This window comes from Hydractinia symbiolongicarpus, chromosome 3 (assembly GCF_029227915.1).
Source record: "Hydractinia symbiolongicarpus strain clone_291-10 chromosome 3, HSymV2.1, whole genome shotgun sequence".
Classification (NCBI taxonomy): Eukaryota; Metazoa; Cnidaria; class Hydrozoa; order Anthoathecata; family Hydractiniidae; genus Hydractinia; species Hydractinia symbiolongicarpus.
In genome coordinates this window covers 17,136,949-17,164,643 of record NC_079877.1, presented here as the reverse complement: position 1 = coordinate 17,164,643, position 27,695 = coordinate 17,136,949, and the positions used below count along the sequence as shown (strand labels likewise).

Here is a 27,695-nt window from a genome sequence, read left to right as displayed (position 1 = left end):
GTCAAACAATTTTTTCATCTTCACAAAAAGAAGCTGGCCACCTGTAACCTTTGTCATATTGTGAAATATCATGAACACAAACACCCGGCTATGATGCAGGACCTTTGGAAAGAGGTCACAGAACAATTTATACTTGACCCCCTGTTAGGTTTGCGCAACTGTCCCGGACTTTCAACATCTTTCCTCGGGTGGCCAATCAAACTGAATCTTAAGGGCGAACAATTGATTTCTGTTCTGATTGATGCAATCGTTTACTCAAGGTTTTTACGCGCGCTTAGCCCTCAGATGTCTTAACGCGCCAAAATAATGGATAACATTGACCGAGATTACATTGTAAATGTGGCTAAACAACATAAAACCTTCAAGGAAATTAGCGAGTTTTTGAAAGCGACAAATCCTGGTGTTCGTGGATTTTCTGAACGTTCGGTTAAACGTTACTGTTCGAAACATGACATCCGCCTACGTATAAACCAACAAAAAATAGAGAACATCGTGGCTTCAGCTGTTAAAGAAGTAAGCAAATTCACCTGTGCTTAGCGTATGAGCGCATGATGTGAAACTGTACAAGTTATTGCTTATTTAGGTTGGTCCTACATACGGTCGCAAAATGATGACTGGTTACATTAAGCAAAAACACGGTTTCAATGTCAGTCAAAAAAGAATTGGAAAGGCCCTGTCAACTGTTTCGCCAGCATATCACGCAAGACGTCAAACAGATACCGCAAGATCTGTTAATCCTATCCCTTACAGGGCTGACTATTTTGGTCACAAACTTCATATAGACCAAAACGAAAAATTAGTAATGTACGGTACAACGCATGTCGTAGCATTGGACGGTCACAGTCGCTTTGTTGTTGCTGCTGCTACAATGCCAGTCAAAAGCAACCCCGTGATATATTCGCATATATACAGGTTAGAACATGCGCAATCAATTTCGCTTGATTCTAATTTAGATATAGCTACGCACGTAAAAATGCGCAGCAAATTCCAATTATTTGTTTTTATTTAGAAAGGTATTGACCACATATTGCATGTTTGACCAAGTTCGGGTGGACCACGGGAGAGAATTTTTTCTCATGCTGGGGATGCAGGAGTATCTGGCAAATATTCGTGGTGACCAATTAAGTTTACCTTATCAACAAACAGAATCGAAAAGGGTAAATTACTTTATTATTTCCAATATATTTTAAAAACATTTCGTTCTTTCATCACAAAAAAATACGAAAAATACGACTATCATCTTCTGCACAGGTTAACTTTTCATAAGTTTCATATATTTTCTAGAATCTACCAATTGAAAGATTTTGGGTTGAAGTTAATGGTCGAGTTAATTATCCAATCAAATCAATACTAGTCGACATGGACAATTCATTGATTATAGACATGAATAACAATATTCATAAGTTCTGCGTTTCTTTTGTCACCTGCAAAGCTGCAAACTTTGGGCTGCAAACATTGGTAAGAGCCTGGAACTGTCACCCAATACCTGGTAGGTAGATTATACAAGTCCTGGCATCCTGTTAACAACAACTATTCAGCTTCTTTGCACCTTTAAATTTTGTTTCAGGTAGAGGAGTTCCATTGAATATTAAAGAGATGACAACTCGATATCCTCCAGTGCAGCAGAGTAATGTCCCAGACACCGCAACAGCTATGCAAATATACAACCAAACATATCAAGGACGGATTTCTGAGCCTAACCAATTCGGTGACGATCCCTTAAAAGACCATCCACAGTTTTTAGCTAATCGAAACAGAGAGTTTAATGAAATCTGTAATATTGAACAAATTTATAACGATGTTGTGAACGAAAATGATAGATCGTTTCGACATGCCGTACATTGTTTTATTGATATCACTGAAAGATACAACGCTCTTTTGTAAAATTGTCTTGTTGCTTTCGCGCTCACTTCTGCATTGTTATCAGGAAAAAATTTGAGTGGGAGAAAAAGTTTTAGTCTTCCTAGTAGGGATTAACTTTCCAAAAAAATATTCAAACGAAACATAAGAATTTTTTTGTAAAAAGCATTTGAATTAATTTTTATCTCCTTTGACGTTTGTTACCCTGTTGTTGGTTGGGCGCACAGAAAGATCTTGCTTATGTACCCCCGGATTCTGTTGCGCGAACTCGCAAGATCAAGAGTGTTTTTAATCTTCGCTAAAGGTCAAGAGTGTTTTTAATCTTCGCTGAAAAACACTTGCGAAAGACCTGGTTTCTATTAACTTGAAATCAAAATGCTCCTTAACGATGTTTTGGACGTAAATATGAAAACGATTGCAAAAAAACCGTCGTCAGCCTGGAGTGTTTTTTAACATTGGTTAGCCTGAAATTTTCTTTATTTCGTTCTCATGCGTAAAGCATCTTTTTTATGGCAAATATATTCGCTTCCAGACTTTAAAGTTCATGCAAAATGCAAAAGACTGAAAAAAAGGATCTTTTTTCAGAGAATGTGTAATGTACCTAAGTATTGCCGCCACTTTAAAACATAAGTAAAACATATTGTGAAGAATAAAATATATTTTGAAACATAAAAAATACAAGTTTTTACAAAATTAAAAATATTTACACTGTGACAGATAAAAACCGGGTCATAAAAAACAGTGGTAAGAAGATTTTTGCCTTCCTCTCTCCGTTTTAAGTATATAGTACATAAAATAAACTAAAAGCTAAAATAAATAAGAATTAATTTTTTGACATCGAACCGCCTTAAAACTATGTAAAGATAGTTTGAGTGATCGATCATCGTCAAATCAATAATGTAGAAAAAGGTAATTTTTGAGGCTCTATGAAGAAGGGTGCGCAAAGTCAGTAACGCTATCAATGTTAGTTTTGAAAAAGTATTCAGAAATATTTTCAAAAGAACGATGGTGTTTTATAAAATTTAATTCGGAAAGACAGAACGTATTTCTGCAAGCACTCCATCAAAATTATTAGTTTCAAAAATTGCGTCGAGTTCGTTGGACCTGCAATGTGGGCAATTTTGATTTTCTAAAAACCAGCGATCTACACATTCGCCACAACCAATTATTCTTCTGCAGCAGGAACCCATTTTCACCGGACTCCGGCTCAACCCACGACATATCAAGCACTCGAAGCTTTGTTTTGCCTTCTCACAGATCTTTACAGATGATAATGCTCGTTGTGCTGCCTCTCGTGTATCTTGGTCCACACAAGTTAAAATCACGCCAGATTGGACGAGGCTGGTGAGGTCAGCAAGTTTTTCCTTTATTTCTTCTAAAATAAATTAAAATTAAATATTTTGGAAGGGATGGATGTATTTTTAACGTGGAGAAAAAGTTACCTCTTTGAAAAATGATTAAAACATTAATTTTATTTAACTGTTTAGTAAGATTTTTATTTTTTTACATTTAGAAAAGTTGGTGACATTAAAATTACTCACCAAAATTAATGGACTGTGTGCTTGTTCTTCGTGGCGTAAAATAATCAAATGTTTCGAGATCATTGGCTTTTACTGCATAAACCTTCCGAGCCGCGGCTTTCCAGAAGCTTATTCCTGTAAGAAGAAAGTGTTCTCTTTAAAACTGTGAAGAGGAAAAACAATTTTCAGTCCATATTCAAATATATATATACACACCTCTTGTGGCTGCGGAGTCCTCGTATCGTAAACCACCTCCTTGCACTAACACCAACGTTCGATCTTCGAATCGTGTTTTTGCCATCTCCGTGATTGCGTTGACGTTTGCTTCTGCTTCCGTTATTGTTATAAACGAAATTCGTTTCTGATTAACTGTAAAAAAGAAGAGTATTTATAATTTATGAATGTGTAAAATTAGAACGTTTAGTATAGAACAATATCAACTTACCGATTTTTTTGTTCTCTATATCCGCCAGAACAACTTTTAAAACATAGTTCTCCGCAGCCGCACCTACACGTTTACGCGACATCGTGGACGAAGATGTATGCAACATTGTTGGCCTTCGAAACGCGCCGATGTCATTGACCGTTGATGTCGGTAGGTTTCTAACCTGAGTCATGCCTTGATGTGGTTCTCCCTCCACTTGGTAATACGTGCCAGAAGGCGACTCCCGAAGGCAATCAAACGTCCCATCCGTATTCGGAAATTCTGAGGAACCGAACTCCTCTGTTATGTACACCGATGTAACGTCAAGCTATAATAAACAAGAATGAAATTATCATAGTTCTTTGAAACTCTGCTAGTCTACAATGGTGTGAATAACGCATACCTTGTAAATCATTGCCAGTCTTTGGACTGATACTTGGCTTCTCCGCAGTGTTCTTTCTGTGCGATCCCCGTCACGGCCATTGTAAAAAATAAATGAAGAATCCATATTTTATATCGCTTTCTATCGTGTGCAAATTAATCCTGCAACTGACTTATCCCCCCTCACTGGAGGGATTATATAGGCATGTACCAGGACACACCAAAAAGGGGGTTAATGCAAGGGCTAGGCCCTTTTGAACCCACACGAAAAACAGTTTATACGACCCCCTAATTATGCCGCAGTTCAGGGGGTCGGCTAAAAAATGCGGGAAACCTAAATCTTATTGCATCATAAATATTGTTACAAAATAGTGGTATGCAAGAATTGAACCACCTGTCAATTGTACCACCTGTCATTTTAAGTTTTGAAATTTTGAATTTTAATTTTTGAATTTTGAATTTTGAATTTTGAATTTTGAATTTTGAATTTTGATTTTTGATTTTTGAATTTTGAAATTTTAAACTGAATTTTGAATTTTCATTTTCAAATCGAATTGAAAATCAAAATTATTCACAAATTTTGATTTTTGATTTTCAATTTAATTGAAAATCAAATGGCCCTAAGGGTACACGCATTCCATTCTATAGATTCTTTCAATGTCTATGTCTTTTGTGATGATTAATCGATTTTTAAACAACCTCTGTACTTTGTCTTCGATTTCCTCTGAATTCTCTCCCTCTGTTTCACCAATCCCATCTATACGAAGATTGTTTCAACGATTTCTGTCTTCTAGTGTTCGTATTTCGTGTTTCAGTTCTGTTTGTTTTTCTACGTATATTTTTTCTTTTGTTACTCGTTGTTGTTCGTTCGTTTGTTTAATCTCTTCAATCTTTTCGTTTAATACTTTATCCATGTCCTTTATTTTGTCATCAATTAACCCTTGCGTAAATTCAAGGCTTGTTTTAAATTCACCAACCGTTGATTCCAATTCCTTTTGTTTGTTTTCTATTAGTTCGATTCTTTCGTTAAAACTTTTTACTTGCTCTGTCAGTTTTTCAATTTTTTCAGTTACAATTTTTGCGTTGCCTGCAATTATATTTAACAATGACTGTTCTTGAATGTGAAACTTTTCTTTCATGAGTTCGGTTATCTCTTCAATTTATGCCATTATTATTAAAAAATTTAAATTAAATTAAATTAACTATTACAACAAAAATATTTTTAATTTTACTAGAAAAATTCTTCAGCTCAAAAAACACGCCTGCTCTCAATCGCATGCTTTATTCTATAACGATAACGACTATTCGATAACGCTTTAAATCGTGCTCTAAATTTATAGCATGTTTAAAATTCTAGTGTGACCCCCCCTCCCCCTATAGATAATAAATCTTAAAAAAAAAATTCCATTGATTAAAATAAAGTGCTTTGAAAAGCTTGGCGAAAAGCAGTGGTTTGAAAAATTTCGGACGTTTAAAATTTCGGACACAAAAAATTTCGGACGTTATTAAATTCGGACTTTTCAAATGTCCGAAAATAAAAACGTTCGAATTTTTTTGTATGTAATGTAGGTTTTTGCCAACAAGAAATAAATGAAATTAGAAATGCTGATGTTTGAACACCTTCATAGACTATATATAAGAACAAAATTATGAGTGTAAAACGCTAAAAAAAGCATAAAAAGTAAAAAGTTATTATAAAAAACCTGACCCTATTAAAATTAAAGCAGGTTTAAACTTGGATGAAAATAGGTTTTTTCTTCATCTGTCTGGTGATATTACAACACTGAAATTGTGTTTCACCGATGTTGTACAAATTTTTACAATTAAAAATAATTTTTGTACTGTGAATAAAATCATGTATATGTACTTTACCTGTCTCGTATATACGTTTTCTGTTCTGATGGTTTTAAAATTGGATGGAGGGATAAATAGGACAAGTATCCAATTGTATTATTGTTCCCCATTTTTAGAATGTTTTTTCTTTTTTAGATCAGCCTTTATCAAAACATCCACTGCCGGCATTTTCAAATTGAGCGAGAGAGTTAGAGTAACGACTAAATACTGAAACATTCAGAAGTTCAATGTTACATAACAGAATTATGTATATATCTGTTATGCCCCACTTTGTAATAATTGCCCCACTTTGTAATATCTGCCCCACTTTGTAATTATCTTGCCCCACTTTGTAATACCTGCCCAACTTTGTAATAACTTTTGCCCCACTTTGTAATTTCGGAGCTGCCCCACTTTGTAATTCATCATTGCCCCACTTTGTAATTTTCGGAGCTGCCCCACTTTGTAATAATGTTTTGCCCCACTTTGTAATTTTTGGTTTATTTTGCTCATCAATAGCCTTTCGCTCCCATAGAAAAAGCTTTAGATTGAGGTTGCGCGATATAAATTCAAAACGAAGCACACTAAAAGCGTACTCAAATTGGAAGTTAGTAAAAATGATAAAGTGAATATATGCTTGCAGGTACATTGTACACGTGATATTAAAATATTATAGCTGCAGTTGGATTTTTTTTTGGAAAAAAGAAAACTCAGAAAACAAGTAAAAGTAAAAAAGTAAAAAATGAGTAAAAGTGTTATGTTTTTTTGTATTTGTATTTTCGAAAATTTTTCATCACCAGCTAGTATTCTCTCATGAGTTCTGCAGCGACACGCGTCACCATTATTATCAAGGTGTCAAAACAATGAAATAACTTCTGAATAATAATCATCAAGCTGTTGTGAGTTTTGATAAAGTTTGTTGTGTTGTAGCAGGTTATAGAGAGGTTTATAGCATATTATTAGCATAAAAGATAATTTATTACTTACAATAAATAAACTTGGTTTTTTGGACGAGACTGGATAGGATAAGATTTTGGACATCGGCATATACTTAATTTAACTTAATTTAACGAAATTTTAGGAATAGTTTTTGGACCAGACATGTTTTGCAAATTTCTTAATTTGATTTTGTTATGGGAAAGTAAGGTTCGTATTGTTAAGTTACATTCATCCAATGCGAGAAGACGAGTATGAGATGATAGCGGAGTTGATAATGAACGATGGACAATCCAGAATCCCAGTGAAAGACAGGACTGCCACTCACAGAAGCGCGTACATCAAATACTGGAGATTAAAAAATGATCTGAAAATAGATTCGAATGGATTAATTTTTTTTCAAGGTAAACGAGTTTTGAAAAAAAGTGAATTAAATAAAGTGGTAGCGAAAATATTCAAAAAAAGTAAATTTGCTGGATATTAAATACTAAGGAACAGAGCTGCGGACGGATATGCGGAAATCAGTGGCAGAAAAATTCTCAGTATAACATCAAATGATGCTGAGTTTAAAAAATTTACTGTGAAATTCAGCAACAAAGCAGCTCCTAAACCAGTCACTGCAAATGGGAAGGTTTTATTCATACTGTGATCATTTTAAATTAAATGTAAAGACATGGGGAAGAAAACCTCGCCCTCTAGTTTATTTGCGACGTTGGGTCCCCCTTTCTTATCATCAAAACTTAAGAAGACTGTGATCAAGGTTGCTGAATTGATTTACATAATTGTGAAATGACGTTACTTTGTATTTTTGGATTACCTTTATTGTTATCGACAGTTGACTTGTGTTAATTACGCTAGATAATAAGACAATTTAAAAAGTATTGTTTGCTTTCCAGGTTCATCATATCCATCAAATCGATCTGGTCGACATAAAAAATATGCAAGTTGAATATCAAAGAAAAACGTATTGTTATGTACTGTCGATGTCTTTTCTCGCTTTCACTGGTTAGTACCACTGACTTCAAAACATGCAAGCAAGGTTAGAATGGAGCTTGAGAAAATTTACAATTTACATGGGACCACTAGCATTTTACAAAGTGACCAGGGTAAAGAGTTTTATGGATCAGTTCAAAGGTATTGTCAGAGGAAAAAAATAAAAATGATTAAAAGCAGACCTTACCACCCTCAATCACAAGCCTATGAGACTCAGACATTCAACTGGAAGTCCGAGTTTATCTTACTGCACACGGAAAGCTAAGCACATTTGTTATTGTATCATTTTGTATTGTTATCCTGTAACAAAAACAATAGCATATATATTTTATTCAAACTTTAGTTCGCAATTTCAACTTCGATGATTTGCCACCAGAAATTATAGAAACGATCTTTATGTTAGTATTGCAATGCAGCGATTACAATTGGCCCTCGCATATCGTTGTCACAGATGCACACTTGTGAAACATATGTAAATTTTGGAGAATTGTTTGTGATTCCGAAAAATTACGCAAATTTTTGCCAAGAGTTTACGTACCGTATAAAAAGATCCTTCCACGAAAAAAGCTAGAATAGCATCAAATTCAATCCGGGTGGGCATGCAAAGGATTGTAAAAAGTGCCGGCTCATTCTCTGGAATGCTGATAGAGCTGAAGACCATCCTGAACCATCCGAAATGGAACACGGCATGGCTAAATTTACAACTGCTGGCCTATGGTTGGTATATCATAGAAAACATTATGTGGAAATCGAAGAAGTGATTTTTAGTCTTTTATTCATTCCAGCTTTTATTTTCGATAGTCTTCGTTTATTTGGTTTATGTTCTAATGTTTTTTGACAAGTAAATTGCTTCCAATAAATCACACAGGTAGAAATTGTCGTATCTTTGTTCACATTTTTTATCTTTCTTTCATTCTATTTAGAAGTAGTGCTTTTTTACCTGAGTTTGATTTGTAGATATACCCGAGGTGACACGTTGCTGGCTGTAAAACAGGTCACGTTGAAATCCTCGAACTGATTAGTCTGCATGTTATGTTAAGATTGCTACAAGTTTATTTCTTATGTTATGTTATGTTATGTTATGTTATGCAAAAAACACATTACATACTGTTTGTATTATATTTCTGTTATGTTATGGTATGAAAACACTTCAGCTAGTACATTTTTTCACAAAAAGAAAGTCAGTGCATGTGATGTTACAACGCTTGCTAATAAAAATTAAAAGTATTCATTCTACTAACGTGTGACACGCGTTTCATTGCAAATAACAAGACAGAGCATCCAGAACACCGATAAAATAGCAAAAGATGACGTCATAAAAATTGCATATTGGTCAGTATGCGAAAAATCGAAAATTACAAAGTGGGGCAACGATGAATTACAAAGTGGAACAAGCTCCGAAATTACAAAGTGGGGCAAAAGTTATTACAAAGTGGGGCAGGTATTACAAAGTGGGGCAAGATAATTACAAAGTGGGGCAGATATTACAAAGTGGGGCAATTATTACAGAGTGGGGCATAACAATATCAAAAAATTTCCACAATTTTCTAGATCAATTTCAAAGACATTATTTTTCAAATTGCGTATACGCGAGTTGTTTGGTATATAGCAAGCGATCGTTGTGTCGAAATTTTTGCATGTTTTTCCACGCATGCATTGCTTTTCATCATGCTTTGCGCGCAAATCGCCCCGCGACCCAGCGCTATGTGTGCGTATACGACTATGGCGTATTTGATATTTATTAAATTGGCAAAAAGAATAAAGACTGTGTTATGCATTTGATCACAAATATCGTTATAGACTGTTACTTTAATATTATTTGATGAGCTATGCTAGATACTCCTTTATATTTTCATGGGGTTAAGGTACGAGTCGTTTCTTTCGAGGGGCCGAGTTGAAGGACGACATATTTGTTATACTCCGGCTTCTTTACCAAGCTGCGAATCGTTGGGTTGGTATAATTACTTAACTGCCTAAATTTCAGTTCTATCAACGTTTAAGATATTCTCTTCATACACAGACACAAGTCTATGTTTTCGCCTATTAAGATGAAAATATCACGTTTTCTAGCCATTTGTATATCTGAAACAAACCAATTTCAAGGTTTTAGCTAGCTAACATAGATTTCAAGGCAGCATCCTCCTGAAGCTAGCTAGCTGGCTAGCCTTATTTATTCATACTTTTTTAAAGTTTGGTCTATTATTATATATTTTTATGTTGGGGTTGTGGCTCTCTTCTGGCTAGCTCTTTAGCTACTTTTGGGCTAAAAGTAGCCAAATGCAGTTTGGGCTAGCTACAACAAAATTTTTAATCAATATTTGTTATGTTAAATGCAGTTAAGTAGGTAGCAACACCTTTTATTAGTGTCATAAAAACTTACTCCACAAAATAAAATTTCAGGCTGTTTTTTCCCGTGTTCTTATTTAAACCGAAGTTGCAATAAAGTTTTTTTGAAAAGGGTATATTACGCCTAAACGCATTGACGACAAAGATTACCTGTACTAAGCGCTCATGTTAATAATGGCTGTTTCCTGAGTTTCTGTTTATCCGGAGTTACGATAATGTTTTCTTTCAAAAAAAGGTATTATGCCTATATATGGATATGTGTCATTGTTTGCCTGTACTAATCCCTTAGCCCGGAGTAATATTCATCTTTGAACTTTTAGCGGGAACGCTCTCTGAAAAAAGGTTGGCCAATTGTTTTTACTATAACAGGGTAGCAATGAGTTGTAAACTGTGTTTTTATTTCAGCTGAAGTTGTTAAAAGTTATTTTTTTCAAATTATATTACACCGGAAAGACCATAATGTTGTGTGCCTCACTCAATTTATGACATACTTACTAAAGCGCTTTATCTGAATGTGTTACACCTCTTATTAATTGCTCTTCCAGTCGTTCAACGCCAGGTAATACAGTTACTAGTGGCTTAACCTGGCGTTTTGACTCCGGGTTCCCTGACTAGTCTAAATAATAATACCACGGAATCGTATTTTGGATTTAGTCTCTATTGTTAATTCTAAACAAATTAACCTTTCTTTCTTCTTCTTCCATTTCTTTTTTTGTTTTTAAACTTATAGGATCTAACTTTATGGTCAAATCTTAGATATCTTAAACTTGATAAAGATTTTAGTCATGTCACAGGTATAATAAAACATTTCCGAAATATCGCTACACCACAAGCAATAATATTTAATAAATTGATATGCTAAACCGTCTTCGTTTCTGGTTACCACCATTATCAAACAAAAGTCCACTTGGTCATTTGTGACTTCACACGTCGTACATAGCTCACTTCTTGAAAAAAATATTGCAACTGATGGCAACATTCATCACACCGTTCGGACGATTCTGCCCAACAAGAGGTCCCTTCGGACTAACATCAATGCAAGAGATCTTCAATAAACGTCTCGACCAAATCATTGAAGGGTTGCCGGGGATAGTGAAAAGCACTGAAGATTTACTAGTCTTCGGTAAAGATTTAGAGGATCACGATACGAATTTGAGAGCCGTACTAAAGAGACTGACAGAGGCAGGTGTTACGCTCAACACTGACAAATGTGAGTTCCGGAAAACAGAGGTAGAATTTTTGGGACACCGAATCACAGCAAAAGGGTTACAGCCAGTACCGGATAAAGTAGAGGCAATTCAGAAATACACAGCTCCAACGAATATTACCGAACTTCGAAGATTCCTGGGTATGGCGCAGCAACTGGCTAAATTCAGCCCAAATTTAGCACAAGCCACAGAACCATTACGGGACCTGTTAAGTACAAAGAACAGTTGGACCTGGATGGCAGTTCATGAGCAGGCATTCAGCCGCATCAAGGACACATTATCGACCCAACCAGTGTTAGCACACTATGATGTACACCGCCCAACCAAACTACGAGCAGACGGAAGTAAACTAAATGGCATCAGTGTTATCCTGATGCAACAAGATGAACAGCACCAATGGAAACCAGTCGCTTATGCATCAAGGTACCTCTCTAAAGCGGAACAAAACTATCACAACATTGAAATCGAAATGCTTGCTGTTACATGGGGTTGCGAAAAGACACATTCATGGAATGTCGAAGGTCTTAGTGCAAACCGACCATAAGCCGTTAGTCCCTATCTTGAATTACAAACCATTAGCCGAGATGTCTCCACGGATCCAGCGTATGCGAATGCGTTTACTAAAGTACGACATTTATGCTGAACACGTCAGTGACAGTAAAATGACAGACGCAGATGCTTTATCACGAGCACCATCTTGCCAGCCGGAACTGGAAGATGAAATCGCCGAAAAGGACATCACCGCACATGTTTCTTTGGTGTTAACAAACATTTGGTGTTAACAAACACCGGGGCTATAGTTGGAGGTAACATTCTGACGGAAAAAGAAATGATTGTGCCAGTGAAACAACAGGTAGTTCTATGAAGTATCCAAAAATCGGTCCTCTTGAGTTTGTACCTTATCCTTTTGAAGAAATAACGTTTAATAATATCAAAATTGCTTGCAAGAGACACTTCGCTGACAGGCTATCCAATAGAAATATGGAGTGTGATATTTTAAAATCAGTAAATGGACCATCTTGTGTTAGAATAGATCAAATTAAATTCTTTAATTTGATTCAAGTTAGATTTTTTTAAAACTCTTCAAGAAACTATCTTATGAATAAAGAAAATGATTCAGACCACGAAGTGCTAAGCAAACTTATGATATACGCACTAATAAATTTCAACAAGAAAAGGCAAAGAATGAATACAATCAAAGTTTATCATTATTTTCGACATCCACCACCACCAGTTCCAAAAGAAACAAGTTTTTGAGCACCCTATCCACCTCATCTACAGTTAGAAAGCATTACTCTCAAAGTTTGCCACCTTTTCCAAAAGTGTCATCCATTAAGCCACTGCTGCCTGAAAGTTTAACAGTATCATCAATACTGCGATTCCAAAGTTTCAGATGCACCTAAAATTATTGACATCTTTGAATTCAACATCAGTTTAATGGCTTGGAGTCAGCCAGTTGAAGAAAAATATTTCATTGAAAAAAAACCATTTGCCCATGGAGGTTTCCGTTTTGTTTTTAAAGCTAAAGATTTAGCTGGTAAACAACTGGTCATCAAGAAATTTTTAAAGAAAACATACGATGCTATTGACATGGTGAACAAAGCTAATTCAGGAAAGTGAGGAAACTTTATCACGAGAAGCAGTAAAAATGTATATGTTACACTAAACTTTGCCGAACAATTCAAGTTCAAATTAACCGGTGAGGTATAGAAAAGAATTTGGGAGAACGTTTTCATATCGCATAGCAAAATTAGGAAAACTACTGGAAGATTCAGGGGAATATTTCTTTGTAATGGTAGAGGATTTTATTAAAGGCGAATTTTCCAAATATGTCAACAATGATGGGAACAGTACATTAGAAGGCATTGTTGATACCGAACTAACTCAAAAGGCTGAATGTTTAGCTCACTTTACATTTCTGAAATCAGAAAAAAAAATATTGCTTTTGGATACCCAATGTTCTGGTTATCAATTATATGACCCGGAAATAGCAACTTCGGATTGAAAACCTTATATGCCAACATGTTTGTAGCAAGTTTTGTGAACTTGCTGGTTTTGAACCAATATGTTAGAATGATTATTTGTATGCCTATAACTTTAACCTTTCGATATGATAAGTAAGTTTTATTATTTTGTTTACATTGTATTTCACCAAGATATGACAAATGTTAGTGTCCATGTTATTGATTATATTTAAGTTTTAAATAAGACTCTACATAATTATTTTCTGTGACTTCATCCACAATAACATTAGCAAATGCAGTTAGAGACTCCTCATCCAAGTAATCTTCACCAAACTCCAAAACATTTGACAGGTCAGCTACATTTCGTAGTTCTTCTTCACCCACTTCAAATCCTAAATTAAATGTCATAAACAGCTAATTTGTAAGTGAATGAATTTTTCCTTTTAACCTGTGTTTTAATCAGTTTTGTTTTAGCCCTCTGAGACCCAATCGATTACCTAAAGCTGTTAATAATATGATGTTATTATGTAAATGCTATGATATGATGACATGATAAATCATATATACAGAGTATATTTTTAGTATATTACCACACTTCTTAAACCCATATCTTTCAGGAAAATCATAGATGGAGTTTAGAATTCCATCAGGCATTTAGGTATTCTTCTGGAAACGAATCCGATGATTATTCCACACCATACATTTAAACTCATCCAGTTGTTTTTGAATCAATGGAATCATTATGAAAGCAAGTTTGTTTCTAAGGAAAAAAACGTTAAGGATTAAGGATTTTAAAAATGTGTTTAAGGTTTCTTTATTTGCTAAGGTTTAACTCTTTTATTGAAGTTGCAGATAATTTTAAAAAGAATACCTGTCATCTTGATCAGTAGGAAGTTAATGATGTTCTTCTTTTAACCAGGCCAACCCAACTTTAAAATACTTCTCCAGCTTTTCATGTAGTTCTTTCCACCAACGCTCTATCTAAGACATATTTAAGTCTTATTTGTTTAAATTTTTATTTTTATTATTTAGTTCATGCATTTATATCTTTAAACTGTTACTTTTTGTTCTTAGATTACTGAAATATATATTTAAGATAAAGTTTCTTACTTGATTTGAAGTAGAGGATCTGTATAAAACAGAGTCTGTAGCATCATTTATGTCTTGATCCATATGAGTTTGTGTTAAGAAACACTGCATAACACTGATAGTAGATGTCTCTGTGCCCTTGTTTAATCTTGAGAAATTTGGAATTCTCCTAGATTCGTATAGGTAATCAAGATACCACCTGCCAACTATCTCTGGTTTTGAATTTGAGGTCCATGCTCTTAAACATAATATTTTTCTGCTGGCAGTATCTATAAAACCATAAATGGCTAGTGGAAATGTACTGTTCTGATAACCCATGAGCTTGTCATGGCCATCCATTGAAAAAAAACAATTAGGTCCTCTTGACACAAAGTTTGATTTTTTTCTTTTCTTTTTAAAAAGAAAATATTTTGCTAAGAGCGTTACTTTGAGTCAGTAAAAGACACCTCGTCACTTTGCATCATGATTAATTTCTCCCTGTAAACAGTAAGTAAACAAACTTTTAAAAGGTGTGCTGCTGAGCTTACGGACTTTTTTTTTCACTGGAGTGCCCCTTATCTATTATGAGAGTCAAATATAAAACGTGTACATGGTGTCAGTGACTTTGAAAACATGGTCGAAGTGTTAGGAAAAACGCTCCTTATCCAAATGTCAGGAAGGCTGAGTTTGACTATGTTTCTAAACCTGATAATTTCAATGGTTGTAGGAAATATTAAATAATGTCCAGGAAATTCAAGGCCAAATTTTGGCTCGAAACCCTGACTTGATATCAACTAACAGAATGTGTTTGCGTTCATACCGCCATCACGAATATGCTCAACGAGATCTCCATGGGCGGGAAAACCTTTATGAACAGAAAAAAAATTACAGTAACAGTTTCCCATCCGCCGAGACCTTTCTATCGAGTTACGTCACGGACAAATTGACGGCTGCCAGACAAGTCCACACTAGTACTTTGTCCGCGATATAACGTCATACTTTTCTCTTTGCTAATTTTAGCATTCACGCAGCCAGTTAAAGAATACTGGCACGCGATTTGTTTATTTATATGCGCAGCATTTCTTGTTTTATTTATATATAGACATTCTTTTTTTATAAGAACATGAATATGGTAAAAAGCCCTTGCAATGTTTTTAACGTTTTTGAAATGCAGCCTATAAATATTCTTGGGATGTTCTTAATGTACCGTAAATGACGAATAAGCGCCTGGGCAGGGAGCTTATTTAATTTCACCCATTAAAAGGGGCTCTTAATTGGCAGGGTGGTTAATTATGTAGTAATGCTTATTCAGTAGGGCGGCGGTTATTCTGTAATTTATGGTATTACTCTAATTTGATGATAATTGCTACAAATTGTAGCATTTGGATTTTTTATATTTTTTTTATATTTTTATTAAAAAAATTTGTAGTCAAGCTTCACTAAACCATAAAATAATCTTAACATTAATAATCTTAAATTTTGAGACTTTGTTTTGTCCTCAGAACAACAGATACTTACGCTGGGCTTACTTTGTTTCTTCTTTGTTTTTAAACTTGTTAAACTTTGGTGCAGATAACATCCATTTCGTTTTTGTTCTCTGAGGATAATCTCACACTATATGACATATTTTAATCCCATACCTATTATTTCTGCTGATGGCGGAAATCTTCAAGCCATCGGGCTTCTTGTTTAAATGGAAATCGACCTTTAATGTCGTCCACTATAAGAGAACTGCTCCTACAAATCACCATGATAACGGCGATCAATTCGAACTTTGAAGAGGACTGAGTAATATGGGGGAACAAAATCATTGAATATTCTAAAATTCAATTTTTGATTATTATTGCAACTGTAAATCATAGCTAACTTAACTTATATAAACTTCATTTATCTATAAGAAAAAATTTAAAAGAAAAATAATAAACCTGAAAATTCATGAACAAAAACAAAATAAGAACAATGGCAAGGCTGAAAATTTATTTATTTTCTCTTTTTCTCTGAAAAACAACTTGGAAGGTGGCAGCAATTTTTTTTCCATAATCAGTTACGAAAGGTTATTTTCAGACTACATATGCTCATTTTTTCTTTTGTAACACACTTGTCACAATTTTATAGCTATGGTCAGTGTCCCGTGGAAAATCCACGGGTTTGCCCGTTCTTTTTAACCGCATAGCGTGCGTCTAGCTACTTTCGGTACCATTTTGCGTGACAGACGGAAAGACGTATACGGGTATATTATAATATAGACTATTCGTTGCCCATGGAAAAATCCACTGGTTCGCCCGTCCTTTATATTTACCCGTCGCAACAAAGCGGATAAAAATATATCGCATTTGATATTTGTGTTTCCGTAACATCATTTTCTAACTCAGCGGGGGGTCCACGCAGAGACAGACAGACGACGGCTATTATTATAGAGACTAGTCGTTAGCCCGTGGAAAAATCCACGGGTTCGCCCGTCCTTTAAATTTACCCGTGGCAACAAAGCGGATAAAAATATATCGCATTTGATATTCGTGTTTCCGTAGCACGATTTTCTAACTCAGCAGGGGGTCCGCGCAGAGACAGACAAAAAACCGGCTATTATTAAAGAGATAATACATTACCTTTCACCAAAAATATTCAGCCTCAACAATTCCTCTTTAAAATAAAATTCATGAATAATTAATTAGTTCTGTTGAATAAAGCTTTAGTCTACCTGCTTGCAAAATTGTACAGAAGGAAATGACGTAATTATTAAAGGGAAACGTTAATAACATCAAAGATTGCGCATTATAAGACGATCTTTAATATGCTACACAGAGATATATATTTGTAGGTTCTGGCGCACCTCAATTAAATTGTTAACAGTATCACTAAAAAACACTCCTTGTACACCTGACTCTTCTAAAATATCTCTTCCCAGCTCCCCATCTGCGCATGCACCAACTAAATTCGGAAAATCTGCTATATCCGACTAATCCGACAAACATCCGCGCATGCGCAAGATCATCATTTCACGATAAGGAGGCAGTGTCCAATGATATCGTTACTCGGATCATGATTTGAAAGGTTTGTATAAAATCGAGGATATTGCGAGTATAATCAGCAAACAGGCTAATGGAAAGGTAGAGATATTTGTATTGAATAATGGGTACTGCCGACTTCGTGTAAATGATGGATTTAAAGTTGTTATTAACAGAACGCTACAACAGCTCATTGGCTTATCTGATCCGCCCGGTGGAAAGTACTGTATGGCTGGAGATTATGATGTATACTACATGACTGATGTTTATCAGAGATTAAGTCTTATATGCCCCCAGTTAGATGAGGGTGATTGCTTGTTTAATGGAAAAAAATCAAAAATTCTTGCTTTGCTCCCCACCAAAGAGCTAAACTCTTAGGGAGATATACTTACATGGAACTTTGACACTCCGACCTGTCTTCCATTGAAAGGATCGACGGATAGGCTTGAGTTTCTGCTGACCGATCAATATCATCCTGAAAAAAATGTTGCTTTTACAGGAATAACGATGCAACTCCTTATAGAATAAAAGAAGATGGATACTATGAAATTATATCCAACCCTACCACCAAGTGCACCTGATGATGACGCTATGCAGGATGAAAGTTAAGTCTATAGCTAGGTTAAAAAAATTTGAGGAAATTGAACAGTATCTGTGAATGGAAATCAAGGAGCGGAATGGACTCGCGAAAAAGTTCAAGATGCATGGGACTTAGGTTCGCTATTGTGACCATAGATTACTAGGCGTTAATGTTATCACTACTGGTGTTGGAATTCGGGCGTTAGCAACAGGATTCGGGGCTCCTCTATGCATTGCTATGGGAGGAATTGCATTGGCTATGGGGATCGGACAGGCTGGCCTACGGAATGCTTCGAAAAAATGAGGCGTTAAATTACAGAAACAAGAGAGTATTAGATTACTAGCCGAATCAAAATTGAATTTGGTCGTTGATTTTATATCAAAGGCAATTGAAAACGGGGTTATTAGTGACTATGAATTCAGTCTAATCATGCAAGAATAACAGCGATATATGGTGCTGAAAGAGAAAATACGCCAACGCGGTAAACGTATTGTTAATAACATCAATGAACAAGTGCCTAGTTACTTACACAAGGGAGACAGGAGGGTAAGGACGAATTTTTAAAAACACTTTAATCTGCACAGTATGTCAGCGGTACTTAGATTCCCCGCCTGCCTATTCCATATAATCTGGTATAAGTAAAACTACATGCTGCGTGTATAATCAATCTCACTGTCGATCACATCACCAGTATCCGCATTGTTCCGTAGATTCCCATCATGTGCTATACGTCGCCAGATCTTGCAAATATTTTTCAAGATTTTTTTCGTATGCAATTTCAGCACAAGGTTTACAATAAGGACCATCTGTTTGCGTTGAAATATACTTGTACTTAGCTTTGCGGATTGCCTCAAGTAGATCAGGCTTATTTAGTGTAGAATAATGAAAAACATGTAGTAATTTAGCATCTTTTTGAAGTGCGTTCATTTAGTTCATATAGTTCTTATCAACTAATGATATAATGTAATGCAAATAAATTACAACATCATCCTCAGATTCACTTTAATAATTAGCGCCGTACTGTTCAACCTCTTTATGTTTGCATTCTTCCAAATAAGTTTGAATGTAATAGTTGCACCCTTGCCTATAAATACTTCCTATTTTTATGATGGCCGTATATTCGCCTGGTCCTCCTTGAGGTGGTTCCCTTTGCTTATGGAAATTGGTTCGAATTTTACCTTACCTTCCCATTCTTTCAATTTGGGATTAATATAACGATCTTTCTTCACACCTAGGTTGATGAAGCAACGACTCTCCAAATCCTCCACTGTTTTCAATATCTCATCGTATTTTTTTAACCATTCAGAACAGGGAGAATTCACCATTCACCCAGATCGAACGACATGGTAAATGGTGAATTCTCCCTGTATTGAGATATACCCTGAGAAAAAAATGTTTTTTGGCGTTTTTATTAGTAACGGGGATATGTTGCCATCTTAATCATAATAACCAATCATAAACCGTTCATCTTTACCTTTGTTTGCCGGAATAGACTCACTCACCACTAGATTTTCAAGGTTCACATCTTCGACATTTAGGGGTGTGACATTACTGTAAAATTCTTTTGCTTTAATAATTTGATCTTCAAATTTAAACATGCTCATTTATTTATAAAATAAAAATTTGATCAATACTTTTTTTTTATTAGTCACAAAAAATACAAGATTCATTGAAGCAAATTCAGGATGATGAGCAGAACCATTTTGAGATTTAGGGCTCTTGCGTAATAGCATTATTACATATTTTCTGGGTTTTTAGATGATCCAGAACATGCCTGAGCATATTGGGCCCTGCTACACATTTCCTTTGTCTTGAATCGATCTGGAACATCAGGAGTGCTCCCTCAACTGCTTTGCTGCACATTTCCTGGATCTTTAGCATATAGGGATACCCTTCAACTGCATTGTTACACATGTCGTGCGTTTTGAAGTCATCTGGAATATATTTTAAAAGCTATGATGCACATTTCCTCGGCGTTGAGATGTTCCAGTATATACCATTCTTTAACAGTTATTTTATTTATACAAAATGTTTTGATCATTACTTTTTTTTATTTTTTGGTCAGACATTTACAAAAGCCACCGTTATATAGTATGTATAACTGATAACAATGCCAACATAATATTTTACTTTGCACCATAAGTTTTTCTCCCACTTTCCCATCTATCATAGACATTAAGCACGTATTCATAATCATCGCACAGTTCGTTTATCGTTTTATTCTCTAACGATACATAAAATCCTGCTCTGTTCTAAATCACGAATCCGATCATCCAAATCTTTTAATGATCGTTCATTCTCGTCTCCTTCGACGAGGCTTGCACTAGTACCATAGCCATAAGTGGTAGAGAGATACCAACGCCAGCCAAAAATATCATGACTACCGCATTTTCAAACATTTCGAATTTTGATTTACGGTTGATACACATTTATTTATTAATTTTTTTCTGGAATTGATCCGGAACATACTCAAGCACATGAGGATCCCTTTCAACTGCTCTATTACACATTTCCTTGGTTTTTAGATGATCCGCAACACGCCAGAACAGACAGGGAATATCTTCAACTACCCTGTTGCACATTTCTTGAGTCTTGAATTGGTCCGGAACAAACCCGATCATCTTAGGATCCCTTTCAACTGCTTTGTTACATACTTCCTGGGTCTTGAACCGACATTCGATCTTCCTGAATAAACCATGATCCGCTTCAACGGCCCTGTTACATATCTCTTGAGTTTTATAAGGGTCTGGGACATAGTGGAACAGACTGGGATCCTCCTTATTACCTCATTACACATTTCCTGGGTCTTGAATAGCCTTGGCACATGTGCGATCAAGTCATCCTTAACAACAATATTACACATGTCCTGCGTTTTGAAACAATCTGGAATATTTTTAAACCAACTCATATTTATTTATTAAATGTTTTTTAATCAATACATTTTTTTTGAATTATGGCTCCCATAATTTGGAAATCACTTGCTTTTCCTCCTCTGGTATGCACCAATCCCAATGTCGATCTGGATGCCATGTTATCGGAAGTAGTTCCTTTTTAATTTGAACCTTCTGTGCTTTACGCTGGCGATAGACATCGAGTAATGCAAACTCAACCCCAACTTTCCTACATATATCCGGAGTAACGGGATCCACTTTGGCTTGAGCAGATCGGGATCCCATTCAACTGCATTGTTACACATTTCCTGAGTCATGAGATGCTCCGGAACATACTCGATCAGCCAAGGATCCTCTTCAACCGCCTTGATGCACATTTCCTGTGTGTTTAGATCCTCTGTAACATCCTCGAACATCCAGGGATTTTCCTCAACTACCTTGCTGCACATTTCCTGGATCTTGAATTGATCCGGAACATACCTGAACGCCTCGGGATCTGCCGGATCGCTTCAAGACACAGTTCCTGTGTCTTGAAGCGATCCGGGACATGCTCGAGTCGAAGGGGATGTGTCTCGATTAATTGTGCAAGGATATTTCTGAACCAACTACTCATGTTTATCGTTTTTTGTTTAGGTCCTCGAAAAAACGGACAGAAAATTTTGAATTAGGGGATTTCCCTGATTCAATTTGCGCATGATGACGTCACATTCTGTCGAATACTGGTGAAGGTTTTGCGCATGCACGGATGTTTGTTGGATTATTTCGGATTTAGTGGATTTTTCGAATTTAGTTGGTGCATGCACAGATGGGGGACAGGGGAGAGATATTTTAGAAACGTCTGGTGTACAAGGAGTGTTTTTAGTGATATATTTATACTGTTAACAGTTTGATTGAGGTGCGCCAGAACTTACAAATATATATCTCTTACACTGCACGAGCTTTAACTTTCGATAGCGTATAAACTTTAAAATAAAGTATTGTTCATTGGAAAATAAAACAATTTCTTGCACTGTTAGGATTCTTATTGGCTTAGTTTTAATCCAATAAGAATCCTAATTTTAGCCTCGTTCTCAGAAAGAAATCTGTGAAAACGAGGATTTAGGCTTTAGCATGGATAAGTTTTGGGCGTCCTGCCTAGCTGCGTTCTCTCTATCTATCTATCTATCTATCTCTCTCTCTCTACCTATCTCCTCAGGCGATTTTAAAGATTCCGCCTTCGCTGGCGGAAATCAATAAATGGCTTGTAAGTTATGTCCCGCGTATATAAACCTTTATATCAATGCGTTCAGAAAATGTATAATACTGCAATGCTTTGAATTTTAACGCCCGCGGAGACTTTAATTAAATTTTTGAATTTTTTGGTGGAAGCGACGGGGTGGTACAGATTTGAACATATCTTCGGACACTCTGAACTGGGTTTTATGAATTTCCTTTTTCTACATTTGCAATAAATTTGCATGAAAATCAACAATTTGCATTATGTTTCTAATAAACCGGGAGTTAGACAGGGTATGTATTGAAGTAATTATTGGGAAAGGTCTGGTTAATCAGAGGCGTCTGATGGAAGGGTGGGGATGGGGAATGTTCAAAAAACCCTTTTATTAAATATATCGTAGTTAATAAATATACAACAATACATTAGTATCTCGACTTAGAAAAATAAAAATGTGTCAGATCAGAATCAAGCTGTTACACGAGGAGAAGATATCAAACCAACAGGCTCTAACACAGTTCAAATGTTGGGTAATACCCTGTTTCCATGCAGCTGATAATTTTAAAGTTTACAACTCACAGTTATTAAAGATGACATCTTTCAGCTTAATGTAGTTACCTTTCAAGTCCCATTTATTACTACCAACATGTCGAGGGTATTGCGATGACGTTGGGCCTATTTCAAAAGTTGTTCCAAATTCTTTGAAGCAATCTTTTATATGCTCTTCTAAACGTTAGCAGGTGCGTTCTAATATTCTTGCAGTTGTTTTACTTAACATTTCTATTTTCAAGCTTCACTAACTCTACTTCTTACCGCATTGATATGCCAATCGGTTCACAACGGTCGCCATATTTTGCTCGCGATCTCTTTTAAAAAACGAATCAATGTCATTCTTTTTGTTCAAACATAGTTGCATGCAACCTTGCAACCATGTCGCGTCTGGACCTCACACAAGATTCACCCTTTCAGATGAAAGTAAAGTTTCCATACTTTGCAAAAATTGTTGATGCGGCGTAGGGGGTGGCTGTCCATGTCATTTCTCGTAATCCCTTATAAATCTTTTACCTTGTCGACGCACGTATCTCTAGCCCAAGCCAACTGCAACAGATTGTTTGATATCCCATTTGTTTTAGTTGTCGTGAACTGTGCAATTATAGATGTGCATTTAGTACAGGGACTTGATTTTGTGTACAAATAGAGATCAGGTTTGTACTTATCGTCGTACTTTCCTTTGAAGTTTGAAGTTAGTTACTCAAAGTAAGCCAGGACTGTTGGTTCGGTATGCAAATCTCTTATCGTGTTGTTCATACATGTTGCAGCGTAGTTGTGGCCAACCTTTTAAATATTTTCATTATACCCAGTTGGTGGAGGATGAAAGGATCCGTCATCCTTTCGGCAGTCATGTACAACACATGTATGCAGCATATTGTGACAAACACAGAACTTTTTCTGTTGGTGCGAACACTTCGAAGTGGCGTTGATTAATACAGATACAATAGGATATGGTAAAGACAATTCTTCCCAAAAGCCCTGTATACAAAGATGCATTTTTTTACATTTCTAAAAAAATGAACTTAAAGATTTTAATTTTAGGTTTTTTTAACAAAATAAATTTTGGTAATAGGGTCTAAACAAAATAGTGAAAAAAATCCTAAAACCACTTTTGTCTTATCTTGGCAAATTCGCATAAACATATTATCTTATGACCATGCTCAAACATTGCGAATATTCTGTACAGGATAGCCTCAGTTTCGTTAATACGAAGCTGAGGCTAACCGATATGCAAAACAAAAAAAATTCGATTAAATTGTTCGCTTAAATGAAAATAGCGAAATGACTTGCAGCATCCGTTAATAAAGTTGTGAAGTTAAAGTAAATGAAAACGTTTACAGAGTTTACGCCATTTGTTTTGAATATGATGACAGTATTTTTTACACAGTACTTTTGGCAATACATAATAATCATATTTTTATTCCAGAATATGTTTTTAACTTCGCTGCTATAAATTTTCAGACTTCAGTCACATTAATAGTTCAGAAAATATCAAAAATTTACTTTAACGTATTCTAACAAAAGATTAGACAACGTGAAAAAAGTCTTAGCGTAATGACGCCCGGAGGGCGTTAATGCAGGCGGTATGCAAGCTTAAAAAACTTTTTGTTGAAAAATCCATTTAAACTGATTTTCGATAAAATTTTCTATCAACAAATGGAAGTAACTACGCACGGTAAACTATGGTTAGTAAAAAATACAGAAAAAATAACGATAGCTACACAAATACGAACAAATACGCTACGAAAATAATAATGTTGATATTTCTGTAACTTTCACGTAGCTATACAAAATTAGCTATACAATGTAATTTAGATATTCGTTTTAGTCCTACCAAGAAACACGTTATGGCTGAATAACTGTGATACAACCCTTCTCGTATTTCAAAGAAATTTCTTTGATTTTTGAATGTTGAAATCAAGTCAAATCCAACAATTGTATACCTAAAAGTGAAGCTGCTGAAGAAAATCATGAAATTCTTAAGAGTACTCTAAGATAATAGCAAAAATGATGTTTACGTTAAAATCGGAAAAAGACTAATTGATCATGAAATACTCTTAATATTTGAATTTTTTTTTTACTTTATTCTAAATTCAAGACCAGTTGAACCATTTTCCGAAATTTCGAACCAAAAAGAAGACTTCAAGGTTCCAAAAATTAAGATGACTTTTTTTATCTTTGCAGCTAAGGACTAAACCGTATCTTAAACTACTCCTGACTTTAGACGTAATTTTCTCTCAGTCTACTTATCATATAAAACTCTAATTTTCATATTTTGAAAGAAAAATCTTATCTTAATTCGCCATTAAAATGGAATTCTTCTTGGATTTAGAGACTGCTACGATATTTTAGATTAAGTGAGAGATATAGAAATCTCCACTTTTCGCACAGTCGAGAAAAAACACGTCCATAAACACTTTTTTCCTGGCCGGAACGTATAAGCTGCACATACTCTATCCTCCTCACAAAACTTCATGCAAACTGTTTCGTTAGCTACTGTCTTTCCTGGATCTCGCAATTTCAGATCGAGAATTTCATGGAATTGAAAAATATGAAACATTTGGAAGTAGACTGTTCGTAAAATTGGTGCGTTGCTGGGCTGCTTCCGAAAAACACACCGATTTCCGTGGTAGTCAATTGCCACGCATTTTCAGATCATTAACACATGATTCAATACAGATTTCGAAACTGCCCAAAAGTTGTTTGTAGTAACCATTCCCAAGGTCACAGTCATCAAATTTGATATAATCTGCCGTAGAAATGTTGCAAGAATCCACTCCGCTATTCTCGAAAAGCATTTCACAGTAATTACTTTTTCTTTCAAAATTTTCCTTTTGACACTATGATAATCGCTATTTCGCATATATATTTCGTTGTGAAAAGATTTTCTATGGATTTCTTTTGCATTGGACAGGAACGGGCGTATTTTTAACAGTAGACGCCCATCTCTTTGCATCCCCATTCTCTAGTGGGGGTGCTCCAATGGCTATAGTGGAAGTTTTAAAATTTTCTTGATAGTTTTCCGCAGCTTGTTTTTGTTTGGATGTCATTCCAAAACTAGCACCGACGCTAAAAGCCCCGGAATAACTGGCCTGTACCGATACATCCTGTCCTTTTGACGTCTCTTTTTTATAAGGAGATTTTGACATTTTATGCTGGTACACAAACCTGGCACATACTTTTGGTAGTGCGTACCATAGTAATCAAAGAAATCAAAAATATCTTTATCGGTGTTTAAACTTTTTGCAGTGTTTATAAACGACTGGTCCAGTTGAGGTGGATTTTTTCGCCAAGCATCGCAAAGTAGTAATTGCATTTAGCTTCGGAAAAAATAAACAATGATTCGCCAGATGACATCACTGATAATTTCTCCTTGTACTTATAACTAGCAGAAAACTTACCCCCGAACCTCCACCAGACACTGATACAGATAAAGATAAGAATTTGGAAAATTGATTGGAGTTTTGTACAACTTTTGATGAGAAGGAAGTAACACAGGACACATCAGGAGATACAATGTATTCATAAGATAATGAATAATGACAATCAGCTGTGTGTTTGTTCTTTGAATAATCAGCTATAAAAATAGGATGTGACAGACCAGGGTCGTGCCCAACCAAATATAATGTTGTAGCCAAACAAAGCGTAGTCAAAATCCGGAAAAGACATTTTTAGGTTATCACTGACATTTTAAAAGATTCTTCTTTCACTTTTACGTCCACGCCTCTTTGAACCCATTTTGAAATTTCCCTAGGCACAAGAAGGAACAATTACCATTGCTGCAAAAATGAAAAGAACAATAATCAAGATGGCAGTCAAAAACAGACATCCCTTTCTAAATAAGTTCTTCGTAAGAAAATTCCAACGATCAGCTTTAGGGAAGGTTTCATAATCAACTTCATTTTTATCTGCCGACAAATTAAATCCCGCATCCTTTTGTTGAGCCATTTTCTTTCCTAAAAGCAGAAAAGATAAGCCATACCGTAAAACCTCTAATTTAGTGCGCCCTCTAATTAGTGCGGATGGCGTATTTTTTGAAAATCAAACAATTTTATACCCCCTATTTATTTATGCGGATAAGAATTTTTGATTCTGCTCTAATTTGTGCGGTGAAGGTCAAAATTTCCTCTAATTTAGTTCGGATTAGAAAATGAAATTAACAAATTTTCGTCTTTAACAGTTCAGTTACCCGTTGTTTTTTATCATACTAACATCATTGCATAATAAAGCTACAAAATAACAGGATCGTTCTCGTTATCATCGCCTTCTAAATGTTTGTTGGCATTTTCCATACAACTTTCGTAAAATTTACCGTTGCGGACTTATGATGTGTCGCTGATTGTGATGCTGCAAAAAATGTAAAAAAAAAAAATGAAATGAGAAAAAAATAATTGAAAAATAATAATATTCCCTCTAATTATTAGTGTGGCATGGCCAAAATAATTATTTTTTCTGCCGCACTAAATTAGAGATTTTACGGTAATATAATGTTGCTTTTCTGAAATTTTGTGACTTTTCGTAATTTTATTGGGCTTCTAATAAATTTTTTTTTGAAATAGGTGTCAAGATCATCAGACAAAACGGTAGATGGATTTACATCAGGCTCGTTAAGTATTTCTAGTCTTCTTTCAAAAATTCGAAACCATTACGACATGGTTCCTTTTGCTTTGAAAGATTTAATTATAATTTCCTGAGTCATCTCATTTCATGCCTTTAAAATCCATTGTATAATAACTCGTCGCTCAGGTGATTTAAAATTCCCTACATCTGCGAGTCGATTTGTTCCTACAGTGGACAGTCATTCGTCATACTTTTCAGCTACTTTTGCTTTAAAAGGCTTGTTTCATGAAACATCTGGAGCCTGAATATACTTTGTACAACCTGCAAAAATGATAAGCAATTCAATTTTTTTAGCATCGAG

General features: G+C 35.3%; 3 protein-coding genes and 1 pseudogene across 3 annotated transcripts; 2 read left to right on the top strand and 2 right to left on the bottom strand.

The window, feature by feature from the left end:
* Nucleotides 1–306: 306 nt before the first annotated feature.
* Nucleotides 307–1,884, top strand: LOC130636891 (uncharacterized). The gene is made up of 5 exons (XM_057446740.1): nucleotides 307–513; nucleotides 584–912; nucleotides 1,010–1,157; nucleotides 1,285–1,493; nucleotides 1,572–1,884. Exons 1-5 carry the CDS (start codon nucleotides 307–309, stop codon nucleotides 1,882–1,884), a joined length of 1,206 nt encoding a protein of 401 aa, XP_057302723.1.
* An 835-nt stretch (nucleotides 1,885–2,719) lies between these two features.
* LOC130636027 (uncharacterized) lies at nucleotides 2,720–4,618 on the bottom strand. Its single transcript, XM_057445607.1, has 4 exons — nucleotides 3,826–4,618; nucleotides 3,597–3,749; nucleotides 3,402–3,515; nucleotides 2,720–3,235 (listed from the first exon to the last, which is right to left on the bottom strand). Exons 1-4 carry the CDS (start codon nucleotides 3,995–3,997, stop codon nucleotides 2,883–2,885), a joined length of 792 nt encoding a protein of 263 aa, XP_057301590.1. The 5' UTR covers nucleotides 3,998–4,618; the 3' UTR covers nucleotides 2,720–2,882.
* Nucleotides 4,619–12,938: 8,320 nt separating this feature from the next.
* LOC130636890 (myosin heavy chain kinase C-like) lies at nucleotides 12,939–13,506 on the top strand. Its single transcript, XM_057446739.1, has 2 exons — nucleotides 12,939–13,117; nucleotides 13,212–13,506. The coding sequence occupies exons 1-2, from the start codon at nucleotides 12,939–12,941 to the stop codon at nucleotides 13,504–13,506; spliced, it is 474 nt and encodes a 157-aa protein (XP_057302722.1).
* An 8,685-nt stretch (nucleotides 13,507–22,191) lies between these two features.
* Nucleotides 22,192–26,722, bottom strand: LOC130636889 (uncharacterized; annotated as a pseudogene).
* Between the last annotated feature and the right edge of the window lie 973 nt (nucleotides 26,723–27,695).

What these genes read in the sequence shown, in the direction of transcription:
- LOC130636890 (XM_057446739.1), top strand. Translation starts at nt 12,939, where the DNA reads ATGGCTTGGAGTCAGCCAGTTGAAGAAAAATATTTCATTGAAAAAAAA. An exon ending in AACAAAGCTAATTCAGGAAA is followed by an intron (nt 13,118 to 13,211) that starts GTGAGGAAACTT and finishes GGTGAGGTATAG; the next exon opens with AAAAGAATTTGGGAGAACGT.
- LOC130636027 (XM_057445607.1), bottom strand. Translation starts at nt 3,997, where the DNA reads ATGACTCAGGTTAGAAACCTACCGACATCAACGGTCAATGACATCGGC. An exon ending in TATAGAGAACAAAAAAATCG is followed by an intron (nt 3,750 to 3,825) that starts GTAAGTTGATAT and finishes TCTTTTTTACAG; the next exon opens with TTAATCAGAAACGAATTTCG. An exon ending in GGACTCCGCAGCCACAAGAG is followed by an intron (nt 3,516 to 3,596) that starts GTGTGTATATAT and finishes TTCTTCTTACAG; the next exon opens with GAATAAGCTTCTGGAAAGCC.
- LOC130636891 (XM_057446740.1), top strand. Translation starts at nt 307, where the DNA reads ATGGATAACATTGACCGAGATTACATTGTAAATGTGGCTAAACAACAT. An exon ending in TGGCTTCAGCTGTTAAAGAA is followed by an intron (nt 514 to 583) that starts GTAAGCAAATTC and finishes TTGCTTATTTAG; the next exon opens with GTTGGTCCTACATACGGTCG. An exon ending in ATATATTCGCATATATACAG is followed by an intron (nt 913 to 1,009) that starts GTTAGAACATGC and finishes GTTTTTATTTAG; the next exon opens with AAAGGTATTGACCACATATT.